This window comes from Calonectris borealis, chromosome 2 (assembly GCF_964195595.1).
Source record: "Calonectris borealis chromosome 2, bCalBor7.hap1.2, whole genome shotgun sequence".
Taxonomy (NCBI): Eukaryota; Metazoa; Chordata; class Aves; order Procellariiformes; family Procellariidae; genus Calonectris; species Calonectris borealis.
The window spans coordinates 79,773,933-79,794,176 of NC_134313.1; the positions used below are offsets into that span (position 1 = coordinate 79,773,933).

Genomic DNA, 20,244 nt, shown 5'->3' on the forward strand with positions numbered 1-20,244 from the left:
GTCACACCACAAACCATCAAATGAAAGATAAAATGGGGAGAGAGACTACTCATCTTTGCAGAGCTAAAGAATTTGCACCTTGGCAGTGACACAAGAATTCTTTTTTCTCCCATAAATTTCCATGTAGATGTTATAAATTATAACCTTTCTTGCCCACCCTTCAGCTTACATTTCCTCAGCTTTCTTATCCAGAAGAAAAGTAGAATCTAACTATTAAAAAAGTAATTAATTGTTTGTGTTGGGGGGGGATGGGTGGTAAAAATTCTGTTCATGCAAGAATTGCAGGAAGGATCTATACAATATCTAAGAGGAAAGAAATGCGACAAAGTAACTCATAAACTGGAGGGTTTCCACATAGGGAAACTCTGTAGACAACTGATTTTTATATTCAATATTTGAACAACAGTTAGTAAGATATTTAACAAATGATTTATGCTTCAGTTCAGAATCAGCAGCCTATATTATAATTCTTCTATTTTTATATAGCATAATTCTTCCTTGTATGCATATACCTTTGTAGGCAGCTTTCATCCGTTGAGCTAGGAAGATGCACCATTACTCTGTAAGCTATATAATACACTACATTTTCTGAGCAACTCCGTGAACTTCAGTACTCTCTTGAGAAATTAGTCATAGCTACTCATCTTTGTCTTCATTTGGTTTTAAATACAATCTATTTTGATAGTTAAGCACTAGACTGCGGATTACTTTATATTCACTGATACTAAAAAATACATGTGCTTGAATGTAAAAACACAATTTAGAAAATGCCCCATTGCCTGGAAGGGCATACAGTTTTCTGTATGTCAAAAGAGATGGAAGAGAGATCAGGTATGACAATGTGCCATAACTGATTAGAAGTACAAGCTGGTACTTGGAGTACCCAGAGATACTTCCTGATGGTATCTTGGTGTTCCTTGCATTAATTTTTGACTCATATTTAGATCACCTTCTGCAGACATTGAATTTATTCATTGATTAAGCAGAAACTTCACCACAGTGTACACTTAATAGATATATCTAAAGGGTGCAGATGGCCCAGGAGATGGGCTTGCCTCTCCACTGACTGTACAAAGAGCTTAGAACTTCTGCTGTGTGACTCAGTGTTTCCACATGGTGAATTGAGTGGGAACTTACTAGAGTTTATGTATATTGTGGTTTTTGTTTTTTTTTTTTCATGCAGTGTCTGTTTGTAAAGGAGATGAACTAGGTTCATGCAACACTGTCTTCGAGGTCACCTGGGTCTTTTTTTGCTGTTGAGTTGCCTTCGTTAGTTACACCCTTTTCCACAGCTCATGCTTGTCCTCCTTGGCAGAAGCCCTAACCGTGTTGTGTAGTCTATTCAGGTGCCCCTTAATTCCCTTATAGAGATTCTTGGCTACAGTTTTATCTGCACAGTTGATCAGAGCTCTCGCAGCAAGATGCAGAGTTTGTTGCCAGAAGAGCCACTGCATCTTCTCTTATTATCCAGCATTCGGGGGGGAGGGAGGCAGTGGTGGGGAGAAAAAAAAAGAGGAAAAGAGAAATCACTGCAGAGTCCTAGCCTAGAGAAATGACAAGACTGGTCTGACTCAGAATTTCATTCCAAGTGCTTCGGTTCAGGTAGGATTCACAGCATGGGATCTTCTCAGAGCAGGTGGCTGAACTGGAGGAACTTTTTGTACGATTGCATACTGATTAGAGTATTTGCTTAGGAAGTGGGAAGCTCAGTTACTTTTTTTGGACTGAGGAAAACTTTGGACCTGTTCTTTCTAGGAGAATGCCTATGAGACTTTAGGGCAAACCTGGGATGGCGCTTGTCTCCAGCTCATATGTTGAAACTGGACCACAGTTCAGAAGAAAATGTAAGACTTAGGAGAAGAGAGATACTCAGCAAGAAGTATATAGGTTGTTTATTTTGTTTAGTAATGGTAATTGCATTATCCATTGAACAGTCTATTGACAATATGTATTTCACTCAGTAACTCTTCAGTGACAAATACACCAATATTCACTCAAGCTAGACTCCATACAGGCTTGACTGAGTTAGAAACCAGTTCATCCATTTCTTGGAAATTTTTTCTAAGTTAATACCCTAGTGACACATTTCTGAATGAACTCCATGCTAGCCAAAAGAATTAACGATGTTTTGAACACGGTTTCTATCTATATATTCACTTATACACTTACGTGTTACGTCTACACTAAGTATGGCAATGGCTGAGGTATCTGAGTTGTCTTTGAACAGCCTAATTCACGTACTGGAAGCCAGCACAGAGCTTCATGTGGGCTGAATTACCCCACTGAGAGTCTGAAAAGCCTGGTTAATTAGCTTCCTTGACTGTCAGTCACTTGTTTCCATCTATTTTCTCACTTCAGCTAGTTCAGTCATAAAACTGTAATCTGTTTTTCTATGGCTGTGAAGATGATACTCATCATTTACTCCTCCATCTACCTATCACAGTATACTTTTTTAATTTCAATTGGTTATATTCCTGAAGTTTTGCTTTAAATAGTCTATAACTTTATGAAGCTGGACAGTACATTTAGTAAGTTTGTGTGCGGCTTTTCGACAATGATCCATACATAGAGATGATGACAGCACACTGTTGATTTCAGTTCAAATCAGTGTTCATTTTGTTCCTAAACCTTCCCACTGCATATCTGAGAATTTTCTATGTCCAGCAATCTTTATTTTCAGGCATTTGTTCTCATTTCATAATTTAATTTCAAAAACCAGCGGTGACTGCCAGTTGGAACACCCTACCCCTGCACTGTAATCTCTCACGCAAGATCTTTGTTCACGAATCCGTGTCTTCTAAGAGTACCGTGACGTTGCTGACATCAAAGCAGAATCAAGCAGTTGTGATTTACAAATATATATAAAAGTATTTTGAGTTCAAATGTTTTTCTGTTCACCATCATCTCTTATGGTTTTTTGAATTATTGGCTGTTGTGAAATGTTTCATTTAAACTATTTCTTATCCCTCTACTTCATAAAAGAGGTTCTTTGGAGAAAGTGAGAAATGTAGATTTTTCTCCTTGTTTTTACATTTATGTATTTTAGAAAATTTTAAGAACTCAAATGATGTTTTTAGAAACGTTATAATGCCATGATCTTAAAGTTTTAGGGAAAGAAAGAAAAGTTTTATCAAATTGAAAACATCAATCCTTTTTATGGCAAAGGTGTATAGTGCCTGCTTTTAGCTTTGTGGAACCGTGAGAGGTGAGATGTCAAAGATGTCACAGATGGAGGAACAAGTATTGCCTGTAATGATGTTATAATTTGTGAGAAAAATAAAAGCAATTTCTTTAAAACTGTCATATTAAAGTGTGCATTTATAAAAGGAGCATTAACACTTCATGTGTTCTTTTGTGAATAAAATGTATTCCTCAAGGAGATGGATTTCTGTTAACAGGACAATTTCTTTCTTTTCTCTGAACCACTGTAGCATACTGTCCAACTTTTTTTTCTGACATCTCTGGCTCTTTCACTACTAGTAGTCCACAGAGGATTGCCTGGTACATAAGTACACCAAAACCAACCATGAATGATCACTGGGGAAATCTATCATAAACCTCATGGTTAGATTAACTGTGGAGAATTAATGGAATTTTAGCCTCCTTCCTTCCTCCTTCTCTTCCAGACCATGAGCACTATGACATCATGTAGTATTTGTAATCCAGGGTAGATGATACACTAGGGCCTTACGGATAGAGACCCGCTCTGATCAGATTGCAGCTGTATCTCAACTTCAGTTCCTTTTTAATATTATCTTTTTTTATTGAATTCAGAATTGGTTTCATTACTCTACTGTGTTTCATCTGCTCTGAGTGAGCTAGGATGGGTAAATATGTCTCTTTTTGCAGCAATAAATTGGGGACAGCTGAAAGCGCTAGCATCACCACACAGTATTCTGTCCTTTTCGACGTTCAAGCACAGGAGAGGCCTGCCTCTCTCCTCTCTTTACTTTCTCTGAAATGTCCCAGACAATTAATAAATAAAACTGGATTTTTTAAGCAAACTTGTTTCTCGTGTTGATGTGTTGTGTACAGTGAATATCTGATGCTGTAAGTTTGACCCTAAATTTCATAGATTAAGTTTTGTGGTTTAGGCAAATGCAGTGTTTTGGTAGTAGTGAAAAGTATATACTAGTATATACTACAGATCTCCCTACTTAAACGTTGCTCACCGTCATCAAGGTTAATATTTATAGCCGACTGACAGATAGTAGTGGGTTAGGCTGAGATAAAATGCAGGTCAGGCTGTTGATGTAGGTGAATCTTGTCACCCCTTAATCATATGGCACTGCGAAAGAAAATGTCTTGCCAAAAGATCGTGGCAATAACATGGCTTCTGATGTTATTATTAGGAGCCATAGCTATTGTTTTCAGGTAGGTAGATCACGATCTCACCTAATTAATACCCAGCAGTGGATGTATAACATGAGCTGAATTTCTGTTTTCAGAAAATGTATACCTCATTGAATAGGCAAACATGTTATTCGTTATCATTCTTATTTAATCCTAAATGAAAATGGTATTATTGCTTGGGATTTTGCCACTAATTGTGAAGGCTGTTGGAAAGGTGAACCTTTGCTAGAAGTCAAACACAAGCAAAATACATAACTGCAGCAACCTTTCATCTCAGGCTGGGATTATGTTCTCTTAATTTATTTATATAAATTCCCTGACACTTCTGTTTTTTTTTAACTCCCTAGATATTGGCAAATGTAATCATTTTTATCTGCGGAAACTTGGCAGGAGCATACCACAAACACCTTATGGAACTTGCATTGCAGCAGACATATCAGGACACGTGCAACTGCATCAAATCCCGTATCAAGTTAGAATTTGAGAAGAGGCAACAGGTAAAGTCACACCCATGTCTGTTTTGCTGTTTTCACACTATCCCCCTATTCATCACTGTATAATCCAGTTTGCTAATGCAAAAACATTTACTGAATTACTGAAAGTTACTTAACGAAATATGCAGTCTTTTGAACAGGGTTGTGCACAATTTCTGTCTGAATATAAGAAGGTATTATAATTGTGTTGTCAAATACATGTTTTCTTTCATTTGTTCTATGAAAATATTTTATCATAAAGAAAGTTGAAAATGCTATGTAGGTTGTGTTTGCATACTCTTTTGTTGTCCTCATTGAATGAGCTGTGAGATGTACATGTGCGCTTTGGGAATTGTCAGTTCTTCATGCCCAAGACCAATAATGCAAAATCACTGCGAGAAGATATTACTGCACTGTTTTTGAAAAATATTTGAAACTACAATACTGATGAATCATGTGATATAGTTCTAGGGGTCAGGTATGTTAAGAGGAGCTAGGGGAATTGCATAATGAGACTATCTGTCATTTATTGTAGCAGTTGAATAAAAGGCTTCTCTGATTGCTTTATATAGTTCTTTTTCTCTTTGCAAGTTCTGTACAGTGCCTATCATCCTGACAGATAGGTGCTTCATTTAAGAGAATTTGAAATACAAATTAGTTCATCAAGTAGTAAAGAAGATAGGTGTATTTTGCTTTGAAGGTCACCAGACTCAAACTTCTACGAACTGTTAAGGGTCAGAGAATAGAGCCTTCACTGACACATTTCTGTTGTCGCAAAAAGTGCATGTAGATGTACACCTCGTATGTCCCAGCTGACCTTAACTGTCATGTCTGTCTCACAAATACCTGCAGCCATTTTAAATGAAGCTTTTCAAGATCCATCACCAACACTTTTTTGCAGAAAAAGCAAATGGTGGTGTGTGTTCAGAGGGCTAGCCTTATTCTGCTGGGCACTTGGGTTGCATGCTGGCTGAAGATGCTGCAAAACGTTTAAGGTAATTGTAAGGAGAACGTTTTAGAGTAAAGGTAGGCTTTGATGGTTAGATGCAAAATCTGCATAAGGTACTATTGCAGGATAGGTTGTGTAAGAGCAGTCATTTATAAGTTTCCACCTCTGCCTCCATGAGCTGTGTGCAGTGAATCAGTAGGCTTTATAACTGATAGTACACAATGCATATTTTACTATCTGTTGAGAGTATAGGCGAGAGTATCTCTAAATTAGTTCCAGTGAGACAGCTTGTGAGTGCAGAGCAACCAGTGCCAGGTATCTGGGAGCAGTACCACTCCAGATTGTGGAGTCTGCAATGATGTGGGGCTGATGTGATGGCTTCTAGGCTCATGGTGGCTTTGTAGAAGATGGTTAATACTGTTCTCTGTGCTTAGGCCTCAGCAGCCAGAAGGATGTATGCAGACCATAATCAAACAGCGTAATTCATAGCAGGCATCAAGGTCTCCCTTATTCAGGAGAGCCCTGAGCTCTGAGCTTCCTGAGCACAGTTGTAAGGGCCCAGGTTTCTACTGTTGGTTGCTTTTTCCTATAGGCATAGGAAATGCATTGGTGTATCTGCCAGAATCAGGAGGGTGTGTTGCCTGGACACTGTCAGCAGGTGAACTCTAAGGGTAAGGATGCTGATTGTAGAAGTCAGTAGTTAGAAGAGACATAGTGCTAGCTGGTGGTTTCTGTAAATGTGTATTATTTGCTAAACACTACTAATTTCTATGGAAAGACATAAGTAAGTAGTTTTGGTTTCCTGGCACTTCTGAAGGTCTTGCAAATATGGTTGAGAACCTGACAGTGGAGGGAACAAAAATATCTGGAATTCTGTGCCAGATGCTTCCTTTTTGTGGTTTGTAGGAGTTGGGTTTCTAATATGCTGGAACCCAGCAAGATGGAAAGCAGCAACAGCCATCTTTCATTGATAAATTGTGTTGTTGTTACAGAATAATGAAGGACGTTTTATGTAATTTGTTAAATATATATAAGTATGTGTTGTCATATGTGTGTTTTGATAGAAATAAATATATCAAATTAGTTAAGACATCTACACAGCTCTAAGTGTATTGGAGGTCTGGATTAATAACAGATGGATCAATGTCTCATTAAATAGAAGTAAGTGAAGTGTTCTATGAATGTTAATGATCTTTTTGACCTCTAGTGAACCATTAGCTCATCAGATATTCTTATATAGATTTCTTTAGCCTTTATCCTCTCAACCCCATACTATGTCCTTTATCTTGTGTCACAGCTTTTCCAGCCAAAAAGACAAGGAGGTACACATCCTTATCACACTTATGAATGCTAGATATTTAAATGTGAAAAGGTAAATGAGGATTCATTTGATAAGTTGGGGTTTTTTCCCCAGGGTTAACATACTTCTTTGTTTGCAAACTTTAGTTCAGAAGTGGATGTACTTTAGTCTGTCTTTTAATAGTGCTTGTTTTGCCAAGAAGGTACAGAAAATCATCCACGTTGTTAGTATTCAGGGAGCAAGTCAATCATATTGCTGGCTATGTTTAGAGGATTGGGATACATTGGAACAGTAGGAGCAGGTGCGTTTTAAAAAACATCGAGTTTGATCAAAGCCTTTATTAGGCTGTGGAAGGTTGTAGCACGACCCTTGATTCTACATCTCTTTAACAAGAAAAATTTAATTTACTTCAGTGAGAAGTAACACAAGCTACTTTTATACAAGTGCAGAGCGTAGGATATTCTTCTAAATGCTTAGGGTTCCAGATCAAATTTGCAAATTTGCCCAGATCGTGGACATCATGTCTTTTATAATTGTTTTGGGAAGATGTACAATTTATATTCCAATTTATTCCATGGGTTTCCTCTTATTTTGTTTGAAAGTACTCCAATACAAATGTAGCGAACTGTTGTTTTTCAGCTGGGTTTTTGTTTTGTGTCTTTGAATAGCCTTTTTGAGAATACCATTTTGATTGTATCAATAGATAAGTCTATCGAATTACCACTCAACAATTATGCCAAAGAACTCAAGAGAAACACCAAATTCATTGTTTTCAAGTGAGACCAACGTACATTAGTATCTGGTGAAATAGGGGTGTGCATATATATATCGAGGTACAAGTCAGACATATTGTACCCACACCAGTGTGTATTTCTGTTAGGGCACAGCAAAGGCTGGCTGCTCCCAAAGGGATGGGAAGCCATGGGTGATGACACCTCCCAGCAGGGCAGGGGCCTCACCAGCCGAGGCCCTGTCCCAAAGCACAGGGTGAGCTGGGCAAACCCGGTTGCTGGCAGCCAGGGTCGAGCAAGGGTCCAGAACACCAGCCAGGTTTGTGGTGAGGAGGCAGGTCTGAGGCCAAGCCAGGAGGTCAATCCACAGCTCTGGGTCGGGTGAAGGCCCAGGTGAGGTTGGTCAGGGCCAGTAAGACCAGTCAGTGCTCCCAGGGCCTTTGCAATTTCATATGATGTATGGCACAGGAGTCGTGCTTAGGCTTGGCTGGGGTTTGCACTATATAATGCGTGTTTGCCGGCAGGTGTAGATGTGTGGATATTTACGCGTATTACGAACCACACCTTTATGAACTGTGGTTTTGTAGTGCTGTGTTTGATAACACTGGGCACTCTGGATTTTATTTCCAGTAGTGTACTTTGTTGTGAGAGCCACTTTTAAACTCCTCTGGTAAAAGGCAGTATTTTCAGTGCCCATTTTGGTGTTTCTCACACAGCTTTTCTATCTTTTCAATGTATATAAGAGAAACATGAAATTATTCTGACCTCTATTAATTTGCAGCCTTATTTCAAGATATATATTTAAAATAGCCTCTCATAACGTTATTTGTCTCACTGATACAGCCTGGCTGACAGTTTGTAGGGGTAATGACTCACTAACACTGAGTGCAAGATCTTAACGCTGACAAGCAGTTAGCATAATTGGTCTTCTCTCTTTCTTCTGGTGCTTTTCATCATGAGACATAGGAATATACACTGAGAAATTCTTACAACATCGCAGGGAGATGTTTGTAAGGTGTTGGTGTTCAGTGAGTTCTCTAAAATGCTGTCTTTGAAAAGCAGGCAGTATAATGACGGTTTTAGAAACAACACTCAGGTAGCAGATGAAAATGAATGAGGTTTCAAATCATTGAGTGGGATTTTAATTTTTTCACCGAAACATGGTGAAACAATACCATTCATTACAGGAACTGAAATATTTCAAAATTGTTTTCAAATTAATCTAAAACAGAGAAACCTCATACATTTCTGAGACTTGAGGCTGCTAGTAAAGAACAGAAACATTTGAAATATATTATTTGGAACTAATATATAAAATGTGATTCCTGTAAGTTCAATTAATGCATTTTAAAATGTAAGCTACTAATATTTTCATGAACAAAGAATAGTTTTTCTAAGGGCTTCCTCATTTTCCTTTTTTTTCCCACATAACTTGAAGGCTAGTAAACAGGAAAAACAAAAAATAGTTTTGGTCTTTTAAATTTTAGAATCTATTTTCTACTCCAGGCATGTTCGTACACATACACATGGGTGAGGTGTCAATCCTTTCTATTAATCTACGTCATTACCAGAATTAAAGTCTGTTCTGAGGAAGAACTTAAGTGCCAAGTTCTGCATGGTAGACCATATGGAAGATGGATAGAGTATGCAAATAGAAACTGGAGAGAGTCCACCGAAGGGCTACAGGGATAATTAGGGGACTGGAGCTCATGATAGATGATGAGACTCAGGGAACTCGGGATGTTTAGCCTGCAGAAGAAAAGGTTTGGGGGGGACAGCTAACATCCACCTACCGCCTGAAGGAACTTACGGAGAAGATGTGATCAGATTCTTCTCAAAGGCACACACTGAAAGGATGAGAGGCAATAGGCACGAGTTGCGACAGGGCAAATCCTGGCTGGAAGGAGGTAAACAATTCTTCCTCAAGAGAGGGGTTAAGCACTGGGAAAGGCTGCCCGGAGAGGTGGTAGAATCTGCATGCAGGGAGATTTTCAAGACTCAACTGGACGAGTTGTTACTCTTCAACTCTTGTTGTGGGCAAAAGGGAACACACTATAAATACAGAGCTCAGAATCTATTATTAGTCTAATTGAAGTCTTAACAATCTAATGAAAATACAACAAATAATTATTAGTAGTATTTCCGTTACAATAATAATAACAGTCACAGTCCACATTATCTAATTAACACAGAAAAGCATAAATACAGCTAAAACTGTTATGCAGAAAATCTAGTATATCCTCTTTTCCTCTGGTATTATCCTCAGTCTTCTGTAACCATGTAGCCCTGGAATACAGTACCACCATTGTATGTGCTTTGTACTGAGTTTGCAAGGCCTCAGGGTTAAGGCTGTCTGATGTTTTTTTGACCTTCTTGGAGCTTTGTTTTTACTTGATTTAGCTGTAACACCATTCTTTCTAATGACAAGGTGGCTATAGCTAATTAATTTTACTTTTCTTATGGCATGGTACAATCATAGTTATTATATAGATAATAGTAAAGAACAACTATTCTGTGAAGAATGAAATATTTACAACTGTAACATAATGTGGAAAAATACAGACCTGGCGTCATAGTGGAAGTCTTAAGAAATGGAGACACAGAATGCGGTGCAGAGGAATACAGGCATGCGATAATCAGAGATGGGGCACAGGCTTGGCACTGGAGACCCCAGGTCTATAGATAGTTCACCACTGGTCAGTTAAAGAAATGCAGACCTGGACCTGGACGAAAGTGGTTTTTAGGGGGAACAAAGAACAAGTTCTAACACATATAAAACACCATATATATTAAATTTGGATGTAGCATGGACTTGCAGATGAACAAAGAAAGAGCAAGGTATAAATGCGTGTTATCATATACATAAAAATTACCCCAAGGATATCCTAGATTGAGGAAGAAGTAACCACCAGCATCAACATCAGCATCATACTTCTCCTCACAATGGACTCCAGATGCTGATGACTCGCTGAAAGTCTTCTCTCACCACCACTGCCAGGCTGAAGCCACCAACCTGAGGACCCACAGGAACAGTTAAAGCATGAACCTTTTACCAGAAAATGGTTTAGAAACTAGGAAGTGTATGTATAACAATTTAAACTGTATTATTACTATTGGGACTTCGCTTTTTTAATATAGAAGTATTTATTTCCTTATTTGGTTTTCTTTTCTTTCTTTTTCTGTAATAATTAGAGCAGGAATAATAATGATTCTTGGATTAGACTATTAAGATTTCAGTTCTACTAACAATAAATATAAATTAACAATAAATTCTTGGCTTTATATATGTGTGTGTGTGTGTGTGTGTGTGTGTGTTATCAGGTTTATTTCCCTTTTGTCCCTAAACAAGATTTTGAGTGTTAGGCTTCGTATGTCCCTCTGGGTCCTAGGGTGAATGATACCGATGTTACTTGAGCAGAAAGTGAGGGTGTCACAGCAAGTTGTCAGTGTCCCAAGTTCTTCATCAGGAGGAGGTAAACACTGGTGTTTTGGACCCCCTTCCTCATCAATTTTATTCCACTTGGGGCTGTATTAATAAGGTTTCCTATCACAGGCTGCCTCCTTCTCCCTTCTTCCCCGGCAAAGATCCTGCCTCAGCCCCGTGACCCCGGAGGGGCTGTTTGTCCCGCAGTGACTAGGTAGGGATGACAGCCCCCTGCCCCGGGCTGTCCCAGAGCAAAGCCAACACAGGAAAGCCACAGGCACATGGCCACCAGGCAATTGCTGCCATGACTGAAAATCAGGCCAAGGCAAGCTCAGAGAAGTCTGGAGATCCTGTGTTGAATACAGAGCTCGTGGTGTTACGGTAAAAATCATATTTTCTGGGCTACAGAGGCCCTGAGCGACTTCATCTAGTTTTAAAGTTAGCCCTGTTTGGAACAAGGTATTGGACTATACATCTCCAGAGGTCCCTTCCAACCCGAATCTTTCAGTGAGTCCATGGTTTTCTTTAATGTCTTTCCTATAGCAGAGTGCTGTGAAATACAGGAATACTGTGATTTCAGATAGAGAGAAATGAAAAGCCAAGTGTCCCCTTGAATCATGTCCTATAATGGCAGATGAATGTTTTTTATGTCAACAAAAAATCCTATCAGGTACTACTGAAATTCTTCCAAGTTTCTAATACTGACTCTTTGCTTACAGAAATGTAACACCAGAAATACTGCAGCCATTTTCGCTCCAACTTATTGATGAGTATAATAGTAATTTTTCAAGAAGAGTATATGTTTGGTATCAAAAGCTGAGTGATTTGAAAATTACATAGGTGCGTTGTCACTTCATTACATTCAGGTTGCCCGGTCACTGAAGAAGTTGAAATGGATTATGTAGGCATGATGATACTACAATAAGAAAAATATTTTCTGATATCTACTTAAGAGTCTGCAATTGATTTTCCCCCAAGGTTCAATATGCCAATAAAAATCTAAAACTTTGATTTCAAGAAACAGCTAAAAAATGTTCCTGGTTCCTACCTGGAGGCTTAGAAGTACTTCTGTTGATTCTGCGTTTTAGGATTGCTTCTTTATTATTTTCATGCTGCATCATTTCACATAAATGGTATTTTTAAATAGTAAATTTGTACATATTGGTAGATTTAAAATTAACAGTATTGTACAAAAACCTTCCAGATACAGAAACATTTAGTGTAGACTGTTGACAAAAAGTAGGTCACTTGTTAAGGGTCCAAAATGTGAATTTAAGAACCTGCTTTGGGCATTAATGCTTGATAGTCCAGCTGTCTTATTTTAGGTTTTGAGCTATGTCGTGTTTTAGAAAGTACATTTCACTGATAAATTTCATATGGCTAATAACATAATAATTTTACATCATACATCAGTCATTTACTGGTGAAAATAGACCATACAATATTTATGATACCTTTCAGCTTTTGCAGTCTCAGTTATCCTTCTTATGATATGGTAGCTGTTTAGCACTGTTACTTCTATTTATGACTGCCTATAATGTTTTTAATAAACATTAGTGGTGATTATAGTGTAATGCTACATGTGAAAGAGGTAAAATACATGTGAAATTTAGCATTAGCATTCTACAACCAAGTAGGAAGCCTGATTTAGCAGAAAAGGAACTATGGAGGATAGCTTAAAGTAGAATACTTTCGATTGTATGCTTCTCTATTCTTTGTCTCTAATCTAATGCGGAAGAGTGTTTTTAAAAGATTTACTTAAAAAATCAATGTGTCATATGCAACTTTTCACTTTTAAGTTTGTCAGAAAAATTGGTAAGTACATAATAGCACCACAGGTCAATCATTTTAAAATTACAATTATTCTTTTTATATTGTTCTATCGATGTTGGTGTGTGGTGGGTTGACCCTGGGTGGTTGCCAGGTGCCCACCAAAGCCGCTCTATCACTCCCCTCCTCAGCTGGACAGGGGAGAGAAAATATAACGAAAGGCTCATGGGTCAGGATAAGGAGATCACTCAGCAACTACCATCATGGGCAAAACAGACTCAACTTGGGGAAAATCAGTTTAATTTATTACCGAGCAAATCAGAGTAAGATAATGAGAAAATAAAAACTAAATCCTAAAACACCTTCCCCCACCCCTCCCTTCTTCCCGGGCTCAACTTCACTCCCAATTTCTCTACCTACTCCCCCCCGAACGGCGCAGGGAGACGGGCAATGGGGGTTGCGGTCAGTTCATCACACGTTGTCTCTGCTGCTGCTTCCTCCTGAGGGGGAGGACTCCTCACACTCTCCCCCTGCTCCAGCGTGGGGTCCCTCCCATGGGAGACAGTCCTCCATTAACTCCTCCAACATGAGTCCTTCCCACAGGCTGCAGTTCTTCACGAACTGCTCCAGCGTGGGTCCTTTCCATGGGGTGCAGTCCTTCAGGAACAGACTGCTCCAGCGTGGGTCCCCCATGGGGTCACAGGTCCTGCCAGAAGATCTGCTCCAGCATGGGCTCTTCTCTCCACGGGTCCACAGGTGCTGCCAGGAGCCTGGTCCCACGCGGGCTTCCCGTGGGGTCACAGGCCCCTTCGGGTGCATCCACCTGCTCCAGTGTGGGGTCCTCCATGGGGCTGCAGGTGGGTACCTGCTCCACTGTGGACCTCCATGGGCTGCAGGGGGACAGCCTGCCCCACCATGGTCTTTACCATAGGGCTGCAGGGGAATCTCTGCTCCGGTGCCTGAAGCACCTCCTTCCCCTCCTTCTTCACTGAACTTGGTGTCTGCAGAACTGTTTCTCTCACATATTCTCATTCCTCTCTTCTGACTGCTGCTGGTTTTGCACAGTTTTTTCCCCTTCTTAACTATGTTATCACAGAGGCTGATGGGCTCGGCCTTGGCCAGCGGCGGGTCTGTCTTGGAGCCGGTTGGTGTTGGCTCTGTCAGACATGGGGGAAGCTTCTGGCAGCTTCTCACAGAAGCCACCCCTGTAGCTTGCTACGAAAACCTTGCCACACAAACACAATACACGGTGGTTCAAAGACGGTTATTTTGGGCCTCAGAAATTGACACTTCAGAGGTTGGTAAAATAGAGGGATTTCAGTTTCTGTGCTTGTAGTCTTTGTTTACTCTCACAAATATATTTAGATTTTTGCACTGATGTTGGGATGTGGTATTCTGCTGCCTCTTCTACCAAGACGTCTATACCTTTGTGATTCTTAACAAGAACGGTCTTTGAAACATTTTTTTCAGAAGAAACTGCTGTTCTGAATTGGACAAGTTCTGATAAGGAGATGTCTTCAGAATGAAATTTTGGGCTTGTCCCAGTTCACCACCATTTCCCTACTAGAGGTATATCTACAAAGCCTAGTGCACCAGGGCTAAACGATCTGTTTTTCAGCTCTTTACAGCAAAGTTTTGTGTTCTCTAAATATATTCTTAAGGATTAGTTTGTCATAAAAGTGGTGGCTACTACGGAACAGTATTCTTTCCACTTTCTGGAACATACATTTAATTTCTGAATATCTCTACGGGAAAAAAAAAAAAACATTGGTGTATTTAAGTGCGTGTAAAGAAATCATGGAGAATAATTAGAGCTCTCCTGGCATTATTAGTAGAGTAAATGAAACTTTAACCATCATTCATAGTGACTCTGCACTAGCTACTGGATTACCCCAAAGATTTTTCCACTTCTTTAAATAGACTAATTCTCTTAATAGCATCATTGCATACGCTGTAAATGTATTGCTGACATTTATTCTGCTTTAATAGTGACTATACTGTTCATTCACTTCAATTGTATTTGGAGGCATCTCGATGTAGTCTATTTCATGCTGGCTTTTATTATTCATTAAGAAAACAAGAAAAAATGGATTTTAGTGTTTTCTTTTAGGGGGAGATACTATACAAGTTTAATACATTCTATATTTGGTAATAACAAGTATTTCAATGCAGTATTACCAAAGAAATATCTGTCATTTGTGGCAAAGAAGATGACGATATTTTAAGTGAGAGGCACCTAGAAAGCATTAAAGTGGATGGATTTCTTTTTGATTGCTTTGGATATACCATAAAAATATAATATTTCCCAGTTGTTTTCTTTTTCTTCTTTTTCCACATCCACATTGGATTATAACTCTTGGACCCTCTTTTTTAGTGCTGCAAACATTTCAATAAATGCATTAGGCAGTTTTCAGTTGACGTGGCTGCAATTGCCTTTTTTTCCTCTCTTGATTCCTTTTCATGCTGCTTATTGGTTCAGGTGATGCTTTCATAGTGCTAAATGCACCACTGTGTTTTTTGAAAAAAGGTCTGAGACAATAGACTAGCCAATAAATGTAATAGCCACTAACAAAATGATTTCCTGCTCCCTATGACTTGTGAGCCTCAAAAACTAACCGTGGAGCATTCTTTGCACAGCTCATGTTGACAAAACGGATACTCCAGGCTTTTATTATCCAGGTCAGTTACTGTGCTTTACTCTTCTGTCACGACCAAGACCTGTAGATCAAAAAATAATAGCAAGGGTAGTGATAGGAGGTACAGAGGCTTTGTATATGCCTTGTGTAAGGTAATGCCATGCTTTTGTAAGGTAAAAAAGATATTCAGCTCCTTGCCTGCAAATGGATCGTGTACTACATTAGCATCCTGCATGTTGTTTAAAGTCCTGGAGTTATTCTTTCATAATAATTCACTATTTCAAAAGTTGTTTAGGAGCTTCTGCCCTGTAGAGATGGAGTCGTGAAGAGGGGTGGTCGGTTAGCCCTCTTCGTCTGCAGCTTTTCAGTTTACCCCTTTGGAAAACTCCAGAGGTCCATCCAATGTGGGATACTGCCCTTTTGGTGCTTTTTTGGGGATCTGAGAAATGACCTTGAAATTTGTAGAGAAACACTATTGACAGAAGACCACTTTTCTTCAGCTATTTTCCGATTTTTGCTCTGCTAAATTGTTTTTAGGAGCTGTGAGAGATCCCTTATGTAGAAATAAGGCTTGTCATGTTTTGAAATGTTATAACCTGTGCCTTTCACCCCAGGGAATGTATATTTCATTGTTAGGAGGAGAGATACCATTATTGGAAGTCTAGTTATCTACATGAAGACACTCATATTGTCCACTATTTTGGAATGAATGGCTTAGCAAATGCCTTGCGCAAGTATCTACCGCACAGGTCAATAGAGACACTGCAGTTCTTGCATGTAGTGTTTTTTCCTAACTCAGGACTTCATAGAGAGAAAAGGTCATTTACCATTTTGCAATGAAGTAGATGAGATTTCAGCTGCCTCTCTATGTGTTGATCTGCAGTAATTTATTACATCTAACATCCTCAGATAAACCGATGAGTCATGCTGCTTTGTTTTAAGGGTAAAATGTGTAGTTTAAGCAGATACTAATTGCCACGTTTTCATAGATATCCTGATAATTCTGATTAAATATACAGCTGGCAGGCAAATGTTAATTTTTGTCATGCCACCTGCGATTTTGTCAGCCACATCACAAAAACTAAAATTAATAGCTAAAATGTAGTTCTTTTTAGAAAGAGAATGTCTTTCGACAGCAAGTCCAAAGTTTTCAATCGTTAATTATTCCCATAATAATTTGCCTCATTTTTAAATTGCCATTTTATTTCCAGTTAAAAATTATTTAAATCCAGCTAGATCTCTTTGTCCTTACTTTGCTTGCTATGTCTTTTTCATCTCTCTACATTAAAAAATATTCTCTACAAGTAGGGATTACAGGATATTGCCTACAGAAAATACACATAGATTTTGATAACCCAGAGGCCTCTTCCAATCTTATTTTTTTTTTACATACAGAATTGCTTGGTCATGCCATAAATATCCTTACAAATAGCTTGAAATTCTTAAAGGGTTCTCTGTAATGAAGATTTTCCAGGCATCTGATGATTCTTCTGCCATTTTACTGAATTCATTCATGATTTCTTATATCATTTTTATAGCAAGCATATCTGAACACACTGTTGTCAATAATGCTCTCAGTGAATATCCTATAAAGAGGTAAAGATCCATAAAGAAGTCTTTTTACAAGTCTATAGGTCACATTAACCTTGTTAGCAGCAGCATCATGCTGGGAGATCCTGCTTGTTAGGTTAAGTACCATGAACTCTATATTCTATCCAGAATTATTGCTTTCCAACATACAGGCTTCCATATTGTAAATAGGTGTTTTGATTCTGAATTAATTCCCTTTGGGTATTTTAAATACATTCTGTATTGCTGTTCACAAATAGTTCTGTATTTTTCTAACATTGTTAATAATCCTGTTATTCTTTTTGTCACTTCTAAATATTTTTTGTTCTTCAAGTGATTGTCCATATGAACATTCATATTGGCAGTGCACATGTGCTAAACAACTTAAGTTGGGGATATTTTACCCCTATGTGCCACTGTATTCTTCCTCCTTGCTCTATTGTCCACAGGTTATAAGGGGAAAGGTGTGCTTACTGTCTTAAGGTCTTCTCAGCAAGCTGGCTAAATTGGGACATCTTTTCTGGAAGTTCATATCCTTGTCAGTGGCCTAGTTAGATATTACTTCTAACTCTTTTCACATTGACAATTAATTACCTTTCTCTTTTTGTAGTATTCTCTTTCTTTCTTCTTCCCTCCAAACCCTTATCTACGTTTAGCATTTCCCTGAATCTGAAGGGCTTCAGACTGCAGCAAACACTCCTAGGAAAAAAAGATAACTCTAGAAAATATACTGTTCGCAGGTGCTTTCATACCAAGTGGTAGATGTCAAGGTTAGAAGCTCACTCTGCTACCTTCTAGGATCTCAGCTGGTTGTGTGCAAGGCCAGCTTGATAGTAAGAGCTCTTGTAAAGAAAGCTGTAAGAAGTTATAGTAGGGTCTCCTCGCTTCTTCCTTTAGGAGCTGCCTTTTTGCTGAAGCTCTCACCCTTGGTCCCCACCTGAGCTACATTGCAGCTGCACTGCAGTCATGTTTGTGCCATCTAACTTGTTGATCTGGACCCTGACCCTGACCCACAGACTTGACTTTATGGCTTGACCTCAAACCTGCCTGTCACAATATACTTGACTGGAGATCACTGGATTGTGGTTTACCCTGGTTACCGTCTCCAGAGATGATCACAGAGTCATCAAATCATTTAGGTCGGAAAAGACGTTTAAGATCACCAAGTCCAACCATAAACCTAACACTGCCAAGTCCACCACTAAACCATGATCCTTACCCTGACTTGCTAACACAACTTCATAGTTCTTGGTGAGATCTTGAGTCCTGCCTCTTAGCCCCCAACTCTTGGGGAGTCCTGTGACTCTTGGCCCCCAACTTGTCTTCCCTTGCAGAACAGCCTGCCCTTGCTGCTCAGTGACAGTTAGGGAGACTAATGCTTCATCAGCTCGTCTTCAAATGAATTGTACTTTGACTATTTCTTGGATGTTTTATCTAAACCCATCTTCTAGGCAGAAGAAACAAACATCTTCAAAAGCATTTTGTGGGTCTCAGGCAAGGGTTCAGTCTCCTGTGAAATTACAGGGAAGGTGTTCCTCCATCACTATCACTCCTTTTGGCCTTGCCAAATTCCTGCCACAAAAGGCTCCCTTCTAGCTGTGGTGAGTCTACCCCAACTTTGGGAGGTCACAGATCATTCAAGGAAAGCCAAAGACAGAAGGAGATGTGAGAATACCTTAATACCTATCAAACAGTGGCTACCATGGATCTACAGGATAATATTGTCATGCTGGACGTGCAACTCTTCCATCGCCTGGTTGTTCTTTGCTCCAGAGCCAATCCTGATGGACTATCTGATGTTTACTTTTTTGCTTATCCTCTCACCCCTAGAGTATTGTGCAAGACACATCTAAGGTAATTTTAATTGTCCCAGCACAGACAAGGCAGCTGATTTCAGGACTTTCTTCATCTGTTTCTGCACACTGTTGTGAAACTTGGCATTGGACTAGATCTCCTTATGAAGGAAAGGGAGAGAACTCTGCATCTCATGATCCAGAACCTGATAGGTTTGGGGTTTTAAATGATGTGAATGAAGAAGATCCTCATGGCTAGAACAAGAGTCCATAAAGTTTCTATGGGTGGCAATGTACTTTTTTTTGATTGATTTTATTTTCTGTTAAATATTCAGTAATTATTGAGGAAGTCCCTCTGCATTTGATTCCAAAATATCTTTGAGAATTAAGATATCCATTCCTTATCTAATCAGGAAAACTTCATTTCAGTTATTTTGGGCTTGCACTTGCAAAACGATGGAGTTGTTAAGATTTTTCTCATCTGCCTGCAGGATGTTTTCTTAGCAGACTCATTTGGGTTTTCCATTGGACAAAAATCTGATATTTGTGGTGGGATCTAAACTTGGGTTTGATTAGTGTAAAAGGAAAATCATCTGACCAATAGCTTCTTGTTTCCTCCTCAACCTTTTCATGAAATAAGCTGTGCTTTTAGTGATGATTCAACTACAAATATAGAAGAGGTAAGGTCAGCATAAGCAGTCCCAATTACACTAGGTTTTTCACAGCAGGGTCAGACACTGAACACAACTGAAGTTCTGCCTAGTGTTCCATTCTTGGTAGGTTTTATTTCACAGATGCCATTCAGCTTCAGCAGAGGCAACTCTTCGTAGAAGATATTGAAATGTCTTTGCCTTCTTAAATACAGTGTAATTTCTCAGAAAGATCTCTTTGGTTTTCCTTTATAAAAAGAAACCCTTTCCTTCCCTTTGGAATGGTCATTGGGTTCAGCAGTTTGTATTTAAAGACAGTGTTAAGAATATGACAGTCTTTTCCTGTAGGCCACCAGGCTTCTCTTCAGGCAACCCCTTTCTATTTGAGGTATTGGTTAGAATCGTGCATGTGGATGCTTACTGAAATGAGAAAGAAAAACTACTTACTAGTAAGTAGAGGTTCTGTGAACTGCGATGCCCTGAAAGATGTTCACAGCCTGTGTGCCTTGCTGATTCTCAGAGTTATGTTTTATGTTTTGTTATATTTTGTTTTTCTTTTAAATAGTCTTTCAGATTGAGAGGAATGTACTCAATTT

At 39.0% G+C, this 20,244-nt stretch overlaps 1 protein-coding gene across 1 annotated transcript in view; it reads left to right on the forward strand.

Annotated features, from left to right (window-relative positions):
* ADCY2 (adenylate cyclase 2) overlaps positions 1-20,244 on the forward strand; it is a 230,160-nt gene that overhangs the window by 101,372 nt on the left and 108,544 nt on the right. The window contains exon 4 of the mRNA XM_075142429.1: positions 4,701-4,850. Within this exon, the coding sequence (XP_074998530.1) occupies positions 4,701-4,850 (150 nt within the window). The remainder of the gene's footprint in view (positions 1-4,700; positions 4,851-20,244) is intronic.